The following is a 19,727-nucleotide window of genomic DNA, read 5'->3' as shown; positions in this document are numbered from 1 at the left end:
CACACTGTGGTTGAGAGTTGGTCACTATGGCTTATCTGCCCAGTATCTGTCTGGTATGGAGGTTAGTAGGGCCACTTGAGCAGGCTGCATCTAGCTGTCCCCTATTGAGATGCTCAAGAGGGGCAGTTGTGTTAGACAGGTATCTGGATCAATCATACTGAAGAACTGGGTGGAGGTATAGAACTGGAAACCATGTAAAGGGTGACTGAACTCTGCTTCTGGTTTGAGAAAGTCCACCTTATATTCAGAATGGATGCCAAGGCCACGTAAAATTATTTACCTATGCATCTGGGTTACTATGACTCAAAATTATTTATACCTCCACCATTTAATTGTTGTTAACATTTGTCATAGATGACTTTCCTTTTCTTTCTTTTTTTAATATGACAATTTTTATTCATTTTTTTAATGGTACTAGGGATTAAACCCAGGGGCACTTTACTACTGAGCCACATTTCCAGCCCTTTTTGTTTTTTGTTTTTGTTTTTTTCATTTTGAGACAGTCTCACTAAGTTTCTGAAAGCCTTGCTAAGTTTCTGAGGCTGGCCTAGAACTTGCAATTCTCCTCCTCAGCCTCCCAACTGCTGGGATTACAAACGTATGCTACCATGCCCAGCCCTGACAAGATCTCTAACTAGGATACTCTTTCTTTTTAGAGCTGGGGATTGAATCCAGGGCACTTCACATGCTAGACAATAACTCTACCACACCCCTTCCCTGAAGGATACTTAAGAGTATTAATCAAGCAAAGTTTACAGTATACTTTTTAACATCCTTGGGAATGGCTCTCTTTGCACACCCTCAGGTTGTTGATACCAGTTAGCTGGGGTAGCAGACAGTAGGAAATGCATCTTGGATGTGATTCTTCTCTGTTTTTGTGGTAGTAAGAAGTAAATATCTATCACACTCTCCTGTTTCTCCATTTCTCCCAACCCAGTTCATGCCAAATTTTCCAAATCAGTGAAGGAACATTTTATTGCTCTGTGTATGTGTGGAGGGGGTTGCTGGGGATTGCATCCAGGGCTTCATACATGTCAGGCAAGCACTCTACTAAATTATGATGTTTAACTTTTAACATGAACCAGTATAATATGTTGGTTCACAATGCCAGGGCTAAAATTCATGGCCCCATCACCATTCTTTAATTTAGGGCAAAACATTTAATCTCTTTAAATGTTTTTTTTTAATATATTTTTTTTAGTTGTAAGTGGACACAATACCTTTATTTTATTTACTTTTATGTGGTGCTGAGTATCAAATCTAGTGCATCACACATGCTAGGCAAGCACTCTACCACTGAGCTACAACTCCAGCCCCTATAAATATGTTTTGTATATAAAAAATGGAATCATAATTCATCACAATAAATGCTGGCTGCCACAATGATATTTCTGCATTGTTTTTCATATGAGAAGCATCATCCATCATGGTGGGTCTAATAAAATTCACTTCTAAATTAATGGATGAGAAGTACACTGTAAAAGCAGTTTTTTAATATCTTAGAAAATATAAGATAAAATTTGTCAATGATTTTTTTTTATATTTATTTTTCTTTTTTTTTTCTTTTTCTTTTTTTTTTAAAAGAGAGTGAGAGAGGGAGAGAGAGAGAGAGAGAGAGAATTTTAATATTTTATTTTTTAGTTATCGGCAGACACAACATCTTTGTTTGTATGTGGTGCTGAGGATCGAACCCGGGCTGCACGCATGCCAGGCGAGCGCGCTACCACTTGAGCCACATCCCCAGCCCCTTTATTTTTCTTTTAATTCTCGGCGGACACAACATCTTTGTTGGTATGTGGTGCTGAGGATCGAACCCGGGCCGCACGCATGCCAGGCGAGCACGCTACCGCTTGAGCCACATCCCCAGCCTGTCAATGATTTTTAAGAGATGTAAAAAAGCATATCCTTGTTTCTTGCTCTCCTTATTATCCTCTCCTGGAGGTCTTCAGGAAGTTCAAAAATATACAGTTGAGTAAATGTGGAAAAGAGGAGTAGAAATGTGTTTCAACATCAGTGCAGTGACTCACTGTATCCCAGAAATTGAAACCAGATACAAAGTGTCCCAGTCTTCCCTTTGGTATCCAGTCTGCTTTGTTTTTTTGGTTTTTTAAATTTTTTTTATAGTTGTAGATGGACAGCATGCCTTTATTTTATTTGTTTATTTTTATGTGGTGCTGAGGATCAAACCCAGTGCCTCACAAGTATAAGGCAAGCACTCTACCGCTGAGCCAAGCCCCAGCCCCCAGCTTGCTTTGAATTGCAGAAAAGCTGAATTCAAATTTCAAATATGGGAATGATGAAAATAACAAATCATTGGCTGAAGAAGGAAATAAATCATGGTTTGGGGTCCAAGGGTATTATCTGATGAAGGAATGAAGGGATTTTTCTGTGTGTGTGTGTGTGTGTGATGCTGGCCCAGGGCCTTGTGTATGTGAGGCAAGCACTCTACCAACTGATCTATATTCCCAGCCCCTGAAGATTTATTTTTAACACAACTTACATGCTGTTAGAAATTTTTAGACTATTTACTGTTACTTGAAAGATTATCTTCACTAAGTGGAAAGCACTTCATGTGTACTGAACTACAGTGGATCCCTGTGTTAGGTGAAACTCCCTTTTCATTGCTTTAATGATCAAGGAAGTCAAGTTGACATGTGCGAATACAAAAGATCAAAACACACACTATGCTGGTCTGGTTGCTCAAGACTGTAATCCCAGCAATCCCAGTGCTCTGGAGGCTAAGACAGGAGAATTACAAGTTCAAAGCCAGCTTCAGCAAAAGCGAGGCACTAAGCAACTCAGTAAGACCCTTTCTCTAAAATATAAAATCAGGCCGGGGATATGGCTCAGTGGTTGAGTGCCCCTGAGTTCAATCCCCAAACAACAACAAAAACCCACCGTAATTTAAGCAATGGCTGAGTTGGTTTACAGATTAATAAAAAAGTCAGGTATGCCAAGCTGAGTCTGATGACATTCTAATAGATAACAAGTGAGTGAAACTTTGTAATAAGATTTGCTTAAAGTTTTGTTACAACATCATAATTGTGATGTATTTTTTTCATATTATGGAACATTTTAACATGAAATCCCATGATGCTTGTGCATGCAAATAGCAAAAAAGTAGAACCATTCATACAAAATAGTAAAATTGTTTATTGTCAAATAATACTGTAAACTATTTAGCCATTATTTAGCCAACAGGCCTCAACTGAGGGTCTTCTTCAACTAGCTTTGTACTTTGGTTACTCTCTTCCTGGAATTCGCATCTAGCTCAGAAACTTGGGAGCCCAGAGAGACCCCAGTACTTTCAAAAACTGCCCCGGAGATTCCCACATGCAGCCAAGGATGGGAACTACCTATTTAACAAAAATTTCCCTTTTAAATGTGAAACTTTTTACTTTTGTTGCATTAAGTGTCCTGAAGTGTTATCATTGTTTTCATTTTGCAGATGCATGTGCATATGTATATAAAGTACATAAACAATTTTACTATTTTGTATGAATGTTTTATGCAAAATAGTAAAATTGTTTATTGTCAATTAAAAAGTAATTGCAACGAAAGTGCTTGCACTTATTTAGGTTGGAACCCCGCTTCAAAGCTCAGCCGCGGTGAAATAATCGGGTCTTACCCAAACTTGACTTGATCCCTTGGAGCGGCAGCGCGCCTGCGCAGTTTGATCCCCCGCGCGGACAGGGGAGTGGCAGCTCCCAGCGCGTGCGCAGTCGCCTGGGGGCAGGCCTGCCCCGCCCCTCTGACCCCGCCCCCGGAAGGTCTACGGCGCCCTCCCAGCCCGAATCCCGGGTTGTGCAAGATGGATGGTGCTCTCCCGGCACGGCTCGCCCTCCGACTGCTGCTCCTCCTGGCGTTGCCTGCCTTCGGGTGGCTGACGACGAATGCCCGGGAGCCTCCGCCGGAGCTGTCGGGAGCCCCACGGGTAGGACACGGCGGGTGCGGCTGTTCGTTCTTCGAGTCAGACCTGCGGGGAGGCCAGGTCGCTCCAGCGACGCCCCTCACCTCGCGCCGGGGAGCTGGGGGCTGTGGTTCGACCCAAAAGGAATAGTGAGGGGAAGCACCGTGGGAAATGGGATGATGGGGAGCCAGAGGCGAGAGAGAGAGAGAGAGAGAAGGAACCGATTGGGACACCTTGATGTGTGGCCGAGTCTCGGGCCGCAAAGCTTCGAGATTCTTAGAGCAGTCCAAACAGTTGCTCCTCCTGCTGGAGCTTTTCTGTCTAAAGTGCGCGATCACCCTTGACCTCAGGCTTTTGTTGTGGCGCCTTCCTGGGCTAGAGCAGTCCTAGCCCGGCCTTGTTTGTGTTCGGGAAAAGTGAAAATTACCCGCTTAGTGTATTTCCAGGCTGCTCGGCTGGCGGTGGGGAAGGAGCTCCTTCCCAGGCTGAGGGGTTAGAGAAAAGGAGAGGCTGAAGGCCTGACTCCCCGACTTCCTCGATTTGTCCGATGTGTTAATAGTGCTCCTTCAGATGTGGCCGGGGGCGGGGCCCACTGTGTGTTAGGAGACCCTGAACCCGTGAGAACCTTTGCATCACTGTATTACAAAGCAGCCGTGATATTGGCCTTTTTTCAGTTGTATAGTCAGGAAAAGTTTGAAGATTTTAAAATACAATTTTTCCCAGAATGAAAAGAAACTAGGGAAGTACATCTTACTCAAGTCTGGACGTGAGTAAAATAAATACAGAGGTGACTAACAAAATGTCATTTAAAAACAACAACAACAGACTTTTATGTCCCTGGTACAAAAATGACGAACATGTCTGTTTTAGTTCTGCTGGCACATTCCAGGGAGCCACAACATTGAGAGCTCATAAGGACCACTTTTATGTGAAATTATTTGTGTGTTACAGTTGCATATAATTAAAAATAGAAATGCCATGGACAAGCACCAAGAAACCAAATAAAAATGAAATAATTGAAGATGTATCGTTGTTATTTATCAACCCAAAACACATTTGGGTCTGTCTGAAAATCTGAGAAAAAAAGAGTTTAGCTGAAAGGTTAAGTACACTGCACTGTGGCTTGGGTGTTAGTGATATCACCATTTCAGTTCTCCCTTCTTAGATTTTCATTCCACTTTTGGAAAGTTCAAATCTAAACTCGGAATTTCATAAACTAAATGAATGCAGAATAGCTAGAAAGACAGTCTCATTAGTTGGGATAGAAACATGAGATGCCAAAATCGATTCATCCAAGGTCTTTTTCAAAGTTGAAAATTTTCGCTGGGTGTGATGGCACACCTGTAATCCCAGGGGCTCTTTAGGCTGAGGCAGGAGGAACATCAGTTCAAAGCCAGCCTCAGCAAAAGCCAGGTGCTAAGCAACTCAGTGAGACCCTGTCTCTAAATAAAATACAAAGTGGTTCAGTGATCAAATGCCCCTGAGTTCAGTCTCTGGGACCAAAACAAAAAAGAAAGAAAGAAAGAAAAAGAAAAAAATGTACAGAAAACTTGAAAGAATTTTACAGTGGTCCTCCATGTCAGATAAGTGCTCTTCAGTAGAACTTTGTGCAGTGATTGTTAATTTTTCTACCATTGTAGTAGCTATAATTGTGGTCACTGAGCACTTGAAATGTGGCCAATGTAAATGAAGGACTGGGATTTAAATTTTTTATTTAACTTTAAGTAATTTATGTAGCCATGTGCCATTAGAGGGTGCCAGATTTTACTTATAGACTACTAATATTAACATTTTTCTGAACTTACTTTGTTACATACTTGTTCATCTGTCCATCCTTATATCCAGCCTGATATAAATTTAAGACAACTGGTTGAAGTCAAGAAAATTTTTCCTGTCTTCCTGCAAGGACTCACATTTACTGTATTCTAAGCATTTTCACTTTCATGTGTATGCATTTGTCAGACTGCAAAATATTTAAAGTTTTTGTAGTACATTCTTTGTTTTTTTCCTTTTTCTTTTTTGGTACTAAGAATTGAACCCAGGGGAGCTTACCCACTGAGTCACATTCTCAGCTCTTTTTTATTTTTAGAGACAGGATCTTGCCAAATTGCTTAAGGCCTTGCTAAATTGCTGAGGTTGGCTTTGAACCTGAGAGCCTCCTGCCTCAGCCTCCCAAATTGCTGGGATTACAGGCAAATCCACTGTGCCTGGCTAGAGTACATTCTTCTAATGTTAACTTGGTTTCCAGAGATTTTTAGATAAAAATATATTTTGAATGGGTACTTGTTTTATATATTTCTCCCAGACTTATTTTAAACCAACAGTTGATTCTCTTTTCTTTAGGAAGCCAGTTGTGTCCCAGACAGGCAGACAGTGAATAAAGATCTGAAAATGGGTGGGGAGAAACTTCAGTTTTGACATCTACTTTCTAGGCATACACAACCATGGCTTACAAGTCTGAACTTCCAGTTCAATCAGAGGTTTTTAGAACAAGAAATGTGAGTTTTGAACTTAGTTTTAGGAGGCAGTAAAGAATGAAATTCCCTTCTGCACTGAAGGTCATTGAGAAGGATCTAAAAGAATTTATTTTATTTTATTGGTGCTAAGGATTAAACCCAGGGCCTTGCACATGCTAAGTGTGCATTTTACTACTTGGCTACACTCCCAATACCCCAAAAGAATTAATTAAACTTGAGTCTCTGGAAAATACAGTGTGTTTGGTCTATTAATTATCTTCTATAAACCCTGTATTTTACTAAGCAAGCAGTAGGTTTATGTTCAGTAAATGTCTAACAATGTTGTAGTATAGATTTGCTGCTGAAAGGCAGAAGCTGAAAAAGGTTTCTATTTTGTTCTGTTATTGGAGGTTCTCTCTAGGCAGTTAGAAACAGCTTTTGTAGTTTGGTAAGAGGAACTTTTAATTGGATTTTGGATTAAAAAAACAATGTAGAAGATGCTATCCTTTCTCTATTGCATGCTTTTAGCACCTTTGCCTAATATAAGGTAGTTGTAATTTTGTTGATTGGTCTCTGTGTCCTCTATTCTGTACCATTGGTCCACCCGCCTGTTTTGGTACCGGTACCATCTGTTTTTGTTACTATTGCTCTGTAGTATAGTTTGAAATCTGGTATCGCTATACCACCTGATTCACTCTTCCTGCTTAGAATTGCTTTAGCTATTCTGGGTCTTTTATTTCTCCAGATGAATTTCATGATTGCTTTTTCTATTTCTTCGAGGTATGCCATTGGGATTTTGATTGGCATTGCATTAAACCTATAGAGTACTTTTGGTAGTATGGCCATTTTAATGATATTAATTCTGTCTAACCATGAGCAAGGTATATCTTTCCATCTTCTAAGGTCTTCTTCTATTTCCCTCTTTAGTGTTCTGTAGTTTTCGTTGAAAAGGTCTTTCAACGAAAACTAGGTTGATTCCCAAATATTTTATTTATTTTTTTGAGGATATTGTGACCCAATGGAATATTACTCAGCATTAAAAAAATAACAAAATCATGACATTTGCAGGGAAATGGATGGCACTAGAGCAAATTATGCTAAGAGAAGTCAGCCAATCCCTAAAAAACAAATGCCGAACGTCTTCTCTGATATAAGGGAAGTGACTCAAAACAGAGTAGGAAGGAAGAGCATGAGAAGAAGATTACCATGAAACAAGGAAAAGAGGAGGAAGGGAAAGGGAGGGAGAAGGGAGTTGCACGGAAGATGGAAGGAGACCCTCATGGGTTCACAAAATACATATATGATGATGTGGGGGGAAGGGAAGAAAAAAAAAGAGAAGTGTCACAGTAGAATGGGTAGAGAATAGTGGTGGGAGGGAAGGGGAAGGGAGGGAAGGGGGGGATAGGGAGGGCAGCAGAATACAACTGACACTAGGATTGCTGTATGTATACACATGGATGTATAACCAGTGTGATCCTGCAATCTATATACGTGGAAAAATGAGAATTCATACCCTATTTGAATCAAATGTATGATATGACAAGATCATTGTATTGTCTTGAGCAACTAAAAAAAAAACAAAAAACAATGTACCCACCAACTGGATGGCTTATTGAGTGATATGTTTTAGAGTTTTCATTGATTCTAACTGAAGCTTACTCTAGATCCAGGTGGACTAGGAAGAACCAAACTGATTCTGAGGAATTACTGGTTGCAGAGCTTCCTTGGTTCCTAGAGTAGTTGAGAAGTGCACCAAAGTGGGCTTAAACATATGGTTGGGCCTTATGTGGTATGAATCCTTCTCCACAAATTGTCCCTAGAGTCAGCCAACCTCATGAAATCATGTCAGTCTTATTCTCTCTTCTGTTGGAAATTGTAGCTATGTCACGTGGGGATATGTTTTGAGAAATATAACCTTAGATGATTTTGATGTTGTATGAGTGGTATAGAACATACTTACACAAGGACAGCTATGCCATCAATAGATGATACATTTGTATGGGGCCACTGTCATATGTAGTCTCTTGTTTGCTGAAACATTATGTGGAGCATGACGGTGTATAAATATAAGGTATTAGGGATACTTGAAAATCAAGAAATACTTGTTTTTTTATGTTTATGAGTAAATTTTCTATTTTTAAATTAAGAATACAACCCAAGGATAACATATTTGAGAGGAATGTATTGTTTTGTTCTATGATAACAATGTCTTGTGTGAAAACTTAGGAAATAAAGCACAGATTGTAGTTCCGGTGGTCAGTGATAGTACTTTGTGAAATAGTGCTTCTTTTCTACAGAAAGCATGCCATCAGTAAACTTAATATTTGGGTAGAATGCTTTCGATCATACCTTAATATAGGCAATAAAATGTACACTGTATATACTTGTCCAAGAGTCACACTCAAGAATGGCCAGAGCACCTTCATTTGTTAAATCAAAATTAAGTTGAAAACAACACAAGTGTCCATGAATAGTGGAATAATTAAATAATTTGTTAATCCTATAGTGGGAATGGTGCATAAAGTAGTGTAATTAGTGACTATAGCTGTGTGTGTCGTCAACAATTTTTTTGTGTGTGTGGTACTGGGGATTTGACCCAAGAGCACTCTGCCACTGAACTACACCCTAGCCCCCTTTTTAAAAATTTTTATTTTGACAAAGAGTTTTGCCAAGTGGCCCATTCTGCTCTCAAACTTGTGATCCTCCTGCCTTAGCCTGAAGATTACAGGTGTGCATCACTGCATCTAGCATGCATCAACAATTTTAAATAGAAGAAACAAATTTTGGAAGAATACATAAAATATTCCATTTATATAAAGCTTACAAACAGATGAAACTAGGTAATATGTTATTAGAGATATACAGATAGTAAAACTATGATGAAACTGGGGATTGAACCAAGAGGCATTCTACCAAAACTATGCTGAAGCAGGAATTAATTAACCTGGAAATAGTGCTCCATTATAGATAATTATAATGCATCAATAAAAATGTGGGGGGAATAAAAGAGATTCCCTCTGAGGGGAGGGGGGGCTTTGACAGCTTCATGCAGGGACTTCTAAAGCATGAGTAATACTCTAGATTTTAACCTAGGTAGTAGTTACATGGGGACTAATCTTTTTAAACTCTACATGGCATTTATATTCTCATGTATGTAATATATTTCACAATGGAAAAAGCTTATAGATTATTTAAAAATTGGAATTATAATCAAGTCATAAAAAGTCTATAATGAAAATATAATTTTTTTATTCTTTTGAGGTTATTTATTTATTTATTTCCAGTACTGGGGATTGAAACCAGAGGCATTCTACCACTGAAATACATCTTCAGATCCTTATTTTTTTTTATTTTGAGACAGGGTCTCACTAACCTACTGAGGCTGGCCTTGAACTTGTGGTCCTCCTGCCTCAGACTCCCAAATTACTGGGACTACCGATGTATTCCACTGTACCCAGCAATGGTTTTTTAAAATATTCTTTTCATGCTCTTATAAGGGATGATACAATAAAAATAATTTGTGAAATGAATACCTGTCTATTTATATTTGTTTTGCAGGATGGCATAAAAATTAATGTAACTACCCTGAAAGATGATGGGGAGGTATCTAAAGAACAGGTTTGTTTCTTTTTCATTATGTTTTTAATATATAATTTAGCCAAATGAAATGCAGTGGATTTTACTTTTATTCTATTTGTTCATTTTCTGTTGCTATAACAAAATACCTGAGCTAGGCTACTTTATAAAGAAAGAGGTCTATTTAGCAGTTTAATTAACAATTAGGGAAATTCAAGGGCTTATTGCTGGAGTCAAAATTCAAGGGTTTATTGCTGGTACCTTGTGGCAGATGGTACCATAGTGGCAAGAGCACATGTGGGAGTAAAAGATCACATTGCCAGATAGGAAGCCAAAGAGAGTCTGGAGTCTCACAGTTCCTTCTGAGGACATGCTTTCAGCAACTTATGGACTTCCAAGTTGACCCATATCTTAAAAGTCCTGCCACCTCAACACCACAACACTGACCAACCCTCTAACACATGATTTCTTAGGACAAACAACATGTAAACCATAGTACCTCTACATGTAATTTAGTTAGACAATGTATTTTTGACATGAAGAGTTTGTAATTTATAAACCACTGGAATTAATGTATATGCTGCTTTATTTTAAGGTTGTTCTTAATATAACCTATGAGAGTGGACAGATATATGTAAATGACTTACCTGTAAATAGTGGTGTAACCCGAATAAGCTGTCAGACTTTAATAGGTGAGTACTACTAAATCATTTCCAAAGTATTCTGTTTTTATTAATACTAAATAGTAAGATTCTTGGATGTTATACATGTCCATTTTAAAGCAATAATACATATCATTTCTCTAATATACAATACCAATGTGCTTAAAACTGTATGCTTTATATTGGTTACTGATGGGATATCGACCATTTTCTTTCATGAGATTGGCATTGATGGGACTGCATTTCTGGGAGGGTCATCAGTATAAGCATGCATATACTGAGGTGGGACAGCAAAAGCTGAAATCTTGGAGAAGCACTTTCCACGATTGGAGAAAATGAACTGTTGGTATAATTGTCAGTTTCTTCTACCCTTATGTCAGGAGAACTTTTTTCTTTTTAACCTTTTAAATTTTTTAATTGTTTAAAGATAAGCAAATATATTACATTGGAATAGACCATATTATTCAAATGAAAAAAGGAATGTAAATTATCTCTTTTGCTGTGCTGTTTGTCAGAAACAAGTGACTAATCCTATCCCTTATCCAGAGAGAGGGAGTCATGCAAAGGCAAGCATCTTTGAGGGCCATTTTTGAAAGTTGGCTGCCACAGTGAGGAAGTCAAGAATGTGAAGGGCTTCTGTTTTTATTTTAGTTTTAATTTATAGTAGGGGTATCAGATTTGGGGGCTGAAGAGTATCCATTGTGATGTTTTTGTATGACTGCATTTTCTCACTCCTTCTTGTGCCTTAGGCTTTGGGCATACAGAAATGCTAACAAGGCTGTAAGGGCAATCAGTGAGTTAACAGAAACACTGACATGGAAACAGGTGTGGTGATACACGCTGGTAGTCCCAGCATTTGAGAGGCTGAGGTGGGAGAATTACTTGAGCCTAGGAGTTCAAAGCCAGCTTAGGCAGCATAGTGATACCCTGTCTCAAAAGAAAAATGAAGGGCTGGGAATGTGGCTCAAGTGGTAGCGCACTCGCCTGGCATGCATGCGGCCCGGGTTCGATCCTCAGCACCACATACAAACATAGATGTTGTGTCTGCCAAAAACTAAAAAGAAAAATAAATATTAAAATTCTCAAAAAAAAAAAAATGAAGCTGGGTGCTGTGGCACATGCCTGTAATCCCAGTGGTTTGGGAGGCTGAGTCAGCAGGAGGATCATGAGTTCAAATCCAGCCTTGGCAAAAGCAAGGCGCTAAGCAATCCAGTGAGACTCTATCTCTAAATTAAATTCAAAATAGGGCTCAGTGGTTGAGGGCCCCTGAATTCAATCCCCAGTACCAAAAAAAAAAAAAAAAGGAAAGAAAAGAAATGTAAGGGACTAGGCCTGTATAGTTCAGTGGTAGAACACAGGACTAGTATGTAAAAGGTCCTGGGTTTGACCTCAGAACCTCAAAACAAAGCAAAAAACAAAACAGAAACAAAAGTGCACTGAGATGAATCATGAAAAGGGGGCATTTTACAGTCATAAGTGTCCAAGGATATTGAGAGTGGGGATTAGGAAGGCTAGAGAGGGAGCCCAGCCCCAAATAGAAGCCTGAAGGAAGACCAGTCAGAGAAGTACCAGAAAATTCATGGGGATGCCATTGACAGTGTTTGAGCAAGGAATATAATTAAAACTGTTAAAGTAAGGTAAATCAGGCAATGTTGCATGAATGGTTTAGAGGGGGAGAGACTATAGGGGAATAACTAGGTAGCCATTATGATTCTGGGTGGTTAGTGAATTAGATATAGGGATATTCTAGACAAAAGGAATACCTCTATAAAGGCAAGAAATCAGTTTAAACTGCTAGGTCTGCATTATATTAGGTTCCTGTTTGACAAATCCTGAGATTATTTGAAGGACAACAACTAAATGCTCCTTTTGTGGTGGTATCATTGGGTGTGTTGCTTTATCTTTTTCTATAGCACTTTCTAATTTAATAGAAGAGCCACTGGCTCCATAAATACCTGCAACTACTCTACCCCATTTCATTTGGGGCTGGGGTTGGGGGTAGGGGTTGGGGTTGGGGTTGGGGTTGGGGGTTGGGGTTGGGGGTAGGGGCTGGGGTAGGAGTATATTCCTACCTAAAGAGGAACATAGCTAGTATCTACCCTACCTGTCCATTACTAGGCGTGTCACATTCTTTTCCCCCTTCCTGCCCTCTCCAACAAATCACTTATTGAGGAAAGGATTTTTTTTGGGGGGGGGGACTTATGTTGGGCCTCTTCTATCACTGGGTTTTGTGGATGAATGTATGTGCTTATTTTGCTAAACCATGGGATTGACTGTGTCTTGTGGCCTGCTTTGTCTATAGTTACACTCTTTTGGCTCCTCACTACCAACCTGTATAAAAGGGATAGGAAAGATGTTGCTGGTGTAGCATTTCTTATAAAATTAAAAGATTGCCAAACATCTCCCCTTTTCAAACAAGCATAAGCCCTTGTCAGGGTTGTCAAGTTGTCTTTGTTTTTATAAATCTGAAATAGTCTTAAGGTCAGGGATGAAGAAGCCAGTGAAAATGGTTTTCAATGGTATTGTTTCATGTAAATGTCATCAGAATAAACAGATTCAATAACAAATCTGGTGGCAGTCTTTGCTCAAAGTTGTCACTACTTTTTTTTATAGTGAAGAATGAAAATCTGGAAAATTTGGAGGAAAAGGAATATTTTGGAATTGTCAGTGTAAGGATTTTAGTTCATGAGTGGCCTATGACATCGGGTTCCAGTTTGCAACTAATTGTCATTCAAGAAGAGGTAGTAGAGATTGATGGAAAACAAGTAAGATAGTATGCTTGTTAACTGGGAATTGTTAAGATTTCAATTTGTGCTAGGTATGCATGTGTTCAATTATTTCTTTCTGACTTGATAAAAAAGAAGCTACCCTAACATTGCCTATATCCAATCAGTTAGCATTTTTATTATTTTAGCATTTTAAGTATATTAATTTTTTAAAATTTGCTTATTTGGGGCTGGGGTTGTGGCTCAGTGGTAGAGCACTTGCCTAGCATGTGTGAGGCACTGGGTTCAATTTTCAGCACCACATATAAATAAATTAATAAATAAAGGTCCATGAACAGTTTTTTTTTTTAAAAAAATTTGCTTATTTGTATATGTCATATCACTTAATAGTTATAAATATCATTAAACAAAAAGTAAGTGAAGAGATTAAATTTGGTTCATAGTTCAGCTACCATTTCCTTTTACTAAGTCTATGTATAAATTGAATGGAACTGGGATTGTGTGAATGCTAAAGCAGACAGGAATATGATTCAAATTGCAAATTAAATGCTCCAAAGTGAGAGTGGGAGGGTATAAGAAATAATTTTCTGAATAAGTCAAGTTTTTTAATTATAGAAATCAGGGAGGAAAATTGACTTTTTAAGTTCTCATGGTTCTAGGCCAGTATTTAAAATACAGGTACTTATTTTTTTCTTTCATAGGCTCAACAGAAGGAAGTTACCGAAATTGATATTTTAGTTAAGAACCAGGGAGTACTCAGACACTCAAACTACACCCTTCCTTTGGAAGAAAGCATGTTATACTCTATTTCCCGAGACAGTGACAATTTATTTACCCTTCCCAACCTCTCCAAAAAAGGTATTTAAAGGCCATAATTTAACATATTAAGGAAATTATTTCTTTAGTTAGTAGCTATATTATATACTCTTGAACTTTGGACTCTTGTAAAAGCTGCCATATGTGTTTAATATGTTTGGAAATAAGCTTCTTTAAAAAAATCTTTAAGGGGCTGGGGTGTAGCCCAGTGGTAGAGCACTTGCCTTGCAAGCATGAGGCCCTGGGTTTGATTCCCAGCACCACAGAAGTCTCATAACATGTATCAGTATGTATGTCCATTTAAGGACTTTAGGAATCTTATTTTGAGCCTTAGTAGAATGTGATCAGTGCTGCTGGTGTGGTGACAATTTTCAGTAATTGCCCATTCTTACTCTGGGTACTTATCAAAAATATAAGAATATTGTAAATGTTCATTTAAAGGAAGAAGTATTCATTTTCCACTGTAGGCTATAGAATTATTAAATTTATACTTTGTATGTGACTAAATTATAACTTCTTCTAAGTGCCTAAGTGTTGCGCTTCTGGTGCTTAAATCGGGGAATAAAATGTTTTTATTTTTTTCTCCTATTGTAAAAGGTATGTACTTACTATCCTGAATGTTATTGGCATAATACCTAAATGTTATTGGCATAATAATCTTATGACTTTTAGAAGAGATTCAATTATGTTGCTAGCATTTTGGTAACTTTGTTCTTCCTCAGTGGAAAGTGTTAGTTCATTGCAGACCACCAGCCAGTATCTTCTCAGGAATGTGGAAACCACTATAGATGAAGATGCTTTACCTGGAAAATTACCTGAAACTCCTCTCAGAGCAGAGCCTCCATCTTCATATAAGGTAAATTGAGCCTTTGGTGTTACCAACCTCTATGGCTGTCGTGAAAAAAGTAATAATATTTAAAATGAGGAAGAAACCATGAAGATCAGAACTATGGAACACTGTTAATAATGGACTTGGTGATATTTTTAGGTATTCCTATTTTATTCTTTAAGCTTCATTTAATAATAATGTAGTCATATCATGATTATTAAGGCACTGAACTTCATTTGGTTGCGAATTCCCAGTTCCAGAATTCTCATATTTCTATTTCTTTTTATTCTACAGCTATTACTTTATATTCACAGATATATTTGTGCCCCCAGGATCTTGTATGATGATTAAGCACAGGTAGTTAAAAGTATACTTTCTGGATTCAGGTTGCCTAGTTTGAAACCTGGCCTGCCATTTACTAGTTGTGTAGCAAATTCTTAACCTCTGTAACCTGTTTCATTATCTGTGCTTTAATCTCTAAAGTGGAGTGAAGTATTTCATTAAGTTGTAAGGGTAAAATAAGATGGATATTATGTATGAATATTTATGTATTGGCACCTACTAAGTACTCATATTATCCTGACATGTATACTGCTGACTAGGATACAGTTCAGAAATATGCAGCTATCTCTTCCTATTAGTTAGCTCCCTTGCCCCAAATAATTTCCATCTAAATGAGAAGAGTCTGTGGTTAGCCTACATAGAAGAGAAGATCAGAACTGCTTATTTGGAGTTGATGGAGAAATCTAGGTCACTTTGGCAGTTTGGACTGTGATACCCTCACCCTATCTAACCCCAACCCCTGCAGCAGGTCAGCACCTGTCTTCAAATCTCATGCCATTAGTGCCCACCTTAGGTTCTTCTCTTGCTTGTCAAGAAATATTTTGTACACAATGAACCTCTCACCTGTTCTAAAAGCTATTAAGTTTGTCTTTCTTCTCTTGTCTTCCAATTACTTGAAACAGTTGATTATATTAGGGTTTTTTTTTTTTTTCACTTGATGTGTAGTTAAGACTACAGTATAAATAATCTTAAAGGATACTAACATTTCTGTCTCTATATTTCTGGAACATAATTTTTTAAGTTTGTAAATAAGTTATTAAGGTACATTTTAGAATAAAATGCATCTGTTTAAAATATACCGTTAGTTTTTGTATGTTTTTTTTTTGTTGTTGTTGTTTTTTTGTGGTGCTGGGGATTGAACACAGAGCCTCAAGTGTGTGAATAAATATTCTACCATTGAACTATACCCTCAGCCCTAAAAATACATTTCGTTTTGACAGTCATGTAACCATTACCACAATCATTTTAAGTTTGTGGAACTTTTATATCTTTTTTTAATATCATTTTCCAGGTAATGTGTCAGTGGATGGAAAAGTTCAGAAAAGATCTGTGTAAGTTCTGGAGCAGTGTTTTCCCAGTGTTCTTTATGTTTTTGAACGTCATGGTTGTTGGAATTCTAGGAGCAGCTGGGGTCATAACCATCTTAAAGGTGCTTTTCCCAGTTTCTAAATACAAGTAAGTATTTGTTTTTGAAACAGTATTTTTAGTTACTAAAATATGGGTTATATTTAGTTTAGAGAAGAAATATAAAAATAAGGAGGGAAAGAGAAGTGGGAGGGGGAAGAATACTTTTTTCTAATTTCCAACTTTAGTAAAATTAAAATATCGTGATCAAAATACTTTGAGAGACTCAATTGTGAATAAGACAAGCTCTAAGAACTTGGTAGGGAGAGAAATGAAACGTATGCTTATAATGGAGAAAGTGCAGTGTATAAGGTTAGAAATCAGCAAGAGGAATTCACTTTATATTTTCAATCCCAAAGTATCAGTTTAAAATGTAGTTAATTTCAGACGGGCAAGATACTAATTGCAGCATTCTTTCTATTAGAAAATAAAAGCAAAACTAGAAGCCTTTTAGTCATTTATCAATGAGGACTTGACTAAATGGCACATAGGCAGTGAGATTTTCTGTGGCCCAATAAATCCAAAATCTGCTGGGGAGGGGGTGTTCACCCAAATTATTGCAATGAGAGAATAGTTTATTTCTAACGAATAGGCATGAGAGTAAAGGTTGAGAGCTTTCCTCCTTTGACATTCAGTCGTCCCCCCCCCCCCCCCCCCGCCTCACCCCACGGTACTGGGGAGTGAATCCAGGACCTCGTACATGCTAAGCAAGTACTCTTATCACAGATCCCCACCCATTTTTAAAATTTTATTTTGGCATAGGGTCTTGCTAAGTGGCCCAGGATGATCTAAAGCTTATGATCCTCCTGCTGTGCTTCCTGAGTTGCTGCCATGATAGCCTGTATGATACAATGCCCAGTTACTGTGATCTTTTAATAAGATCTTTGCTAGTTCTTAGGGCAACTTTCTCTTCTTTCATTGTTCTTTTTATGGGGCAGATGCAGAGGCCCATGGGGCATTTTATCAATAAGCTACATCTGGCCATTTTCATTTTTTATTTTAAGACGAGTAGGGCTTCAGGGCTGGGGTTGTGGCTCAGAGGTAGAGTGCTTGCCTCGCACATGCGACAACCCTGGGTTTGATCCTCAGCACCACGTATAAATAACCAAACAAATAAATATATAAATAAATGTATTGTGTCAACTAAAAAATATTTTTAAAAAATTTAAAAAAGACATGTAGGGCCTCTAAGTTGCTGAGGCTGGACTTGAACTTGTGATCCTCCTGTCTTAGCCTCTGGGATTGCTGAGATTACAGGTGTGTACTGCCACACCCAATCCCTGTATTCCTTTCTATTACCTAAGTTAGTTTGGTAAAGATGAATTTTGGGCTTAAGAGTTTGTATAACTATTATAAAAATGTCAGAAGCAAAGCATTTAACCACAGGTAATTATAACCTTGAAGTAGCTAGCCTTATCTCACACAAACCCACTTAAACTAGTTAAAAACAAGGCTCAGATCAGTTAATGAATCTATTAATATCATGAAATTAAAGTGTGCCCTTGTCTTGTGGTTGTAAATATAGTGCTAATGTTATTTACCCTACAGATATTTTATCTTAATTTTTCTAACCCATCACTCATTTTTATCTTTGATAATAATTAATCATCTTATATTTCAGAGCGATTCTTCAGATGGATAAAGTTAATGTTTTACCTGTGGCAACCATCAATTTATATCCAGATGGCTCTAAGAAAACAACAGAACACCTTGAAGATAAAACATGTATTTAAAATACCATCTCAAATCATGGACTCTGAATTAGTATATTGTTTCCAAATTTGCCACTTCAATGTAATTGTTTTTAAAAATCGTGAAGAATCAGTTTATGCATAGCAAAATTGCCAAACTCCTAAGACTGCCTTAAAATTGACCTTTATAAAGTTCACCTTATTTATAAAAGGGCTTGCTGTTCAAATGAATTAAAGAAAATTTAAGCAAAGTGTATGAGAAGACATGTGAAGAGACTTTGAAATTACCGAACAGGAAAAAAAAAAAAAAAGTGAATCAATGCCATGTGCCAATTAAATTCAAGGTGCCTTTAATAAGGAAACTAGATCCACTTAATTAATATATGACTTTATGAAAAGCACTTTATAAAATTCTAATTTAAAAGCTCAAGAACTTAACACTTATTTTTGTATTCAATACAATGTGTCTTTATATTGTTTGTGACTCAGTATAAAAATCACTGAAGTATATCATGATTTGATTATATCCTGTATCAAGACTACTTGCCTTGAATACACCAGGATTTAAAAGTAGTAGTGACATGTTCTCACTCTAAAATAAACTGTTTTTAAAGAAAAAAAAAAGTGTAGCTCTTTTGGTTATAATTACATTAAAACTTTGCCCAGCTCAAAACTTTATGAAGGCATAGGTCTGATTTTTCCCCCCCACTTAAACTAGTTAACAAGGCTCAGATCAGTTAATGAATCTATTAATATCATAAAATTAAAGTGTGCCCTTGTCTTGTGGTTGTAAATGTAGTGCTAATGTTATTTACCCTACAAATATTTTATCTTAATTTTTCTAACCCATCACTCATATTGACTTTGTGTGTGTGTGTGAGAGAGAGTGAGTGATTGATTCTGGGTCTGTGCAACTCATATTGACATTTTAGCAATGTGACCTGAGTAGGTATAACTTGTCTTTACTCTGTAATACTTGCTATTTTGTATCATTAAAAACATTTTTGCTTTTTAGCTAGGTGTGATGATGCATGCCTAGCTACTGAGCTAATGCCCCTGCATGCCTATTTTTTTTTTTTTCTTTTTTTTGGTACCAGGGATTGAACCCAAGGGTGCTTAAACACTGAGCCACATTCCCAGCCCCCTTTTATTTTTTGAGACAGGATCTCACCAAGTTGCTAAGTTACAAGTGTGTGATACTGTGTTTGGCCACTACTACATTTTTTTATGTCCTTCTTTATTCCCTAAGTTGTTCAAAAGCAAGTGATGACAGGGTTGTATTTTATCCATTAACTATAAGCTTATAGTTAGAACAACAAAGACCATATGGTCTACTGAAGAGGATAGTTGCTTTACTCAGCAGATTCCTATCCTGGCTTCTCTTCTTGGCAGGGAGACTTTAGACCACAGCAAGGTACTCGTTCTCCTTGAGACTCCATTTTCTCTTCTGTGGTTGGGTTGATACAGAACATTAATTTTTTATATGCAATCAAATGGAAATCTCAACCTGAATTTTATACCACTAAATTTCTTCCATTTTATTCACTTTTATTTATACTGTTAACTGTTCTTTTTGTTAGGCTTAGTATCATGA

General features: G+C 37.6%; 1 protein-coding gene and 1 non-coding gene across 2 annotated transcripts; both read left to right on the top strand.

The window, feature by feature from the left end:
* Window positions 1-3,755: 3,755 nt before the first annotated feature.
* On the top strand, window positions 3,756-18,389 carry Ginm1 (glycosylated integral membrane protein 1). Its single transcript, XM_013356931.4, has 8 exons — window positions 3,756-3,934; window positions 9,925-9,984; window positions 10,538-10,634; window positions 13,218-13,369; window positions 14,032-14,188; window positions 14,869-15,002; window positions 16,330-16,493; window positions 18,064-18,389. Exons 1-8 carry the CDS (start codon window positions 3,812-3,814, stop codon window positions 18,173-18,175), a joined length of 999 nt encoding a protein of 332 aa, XP_013212385.2. The 5' UTR covers window positions 3,756-3,811; the 3' UTR covers window positions 18,176-18,389.
* On the top strand, window positions 14,341-14,412 carry Trnaa-ugc (transfer RNA alanine (anticodon UGC)). Its single transcript has one exon. It is a non-coding gene; the product is annotated as a tRNA-Ala (tRNA).
* Window positions 18,390-19,727: the final 1,338 nt, after the last annotated feature.

Source organism: Ictidomys tridecemlineatus, chromosome 8 (assembly GCF_052094955.1).
Source record: "Ictidomys tridecemlineatus isolate mIctTri1 chromosome 8, mIctTri1.hap1, whole genome shotgun sequence".
NCBI classification, from domain to species: domain Eukaryota; kingdom Metazoa; phylum Chordata; class Mammalia; order Rodentia; family Sciuridae; genus Ictidomys; species Ictidomys tridecemlineatus.
Note: the sequence above shows the minus strand (reverse complement) of the source record. Positions and strands in the feature narration are given on the sequence as shown.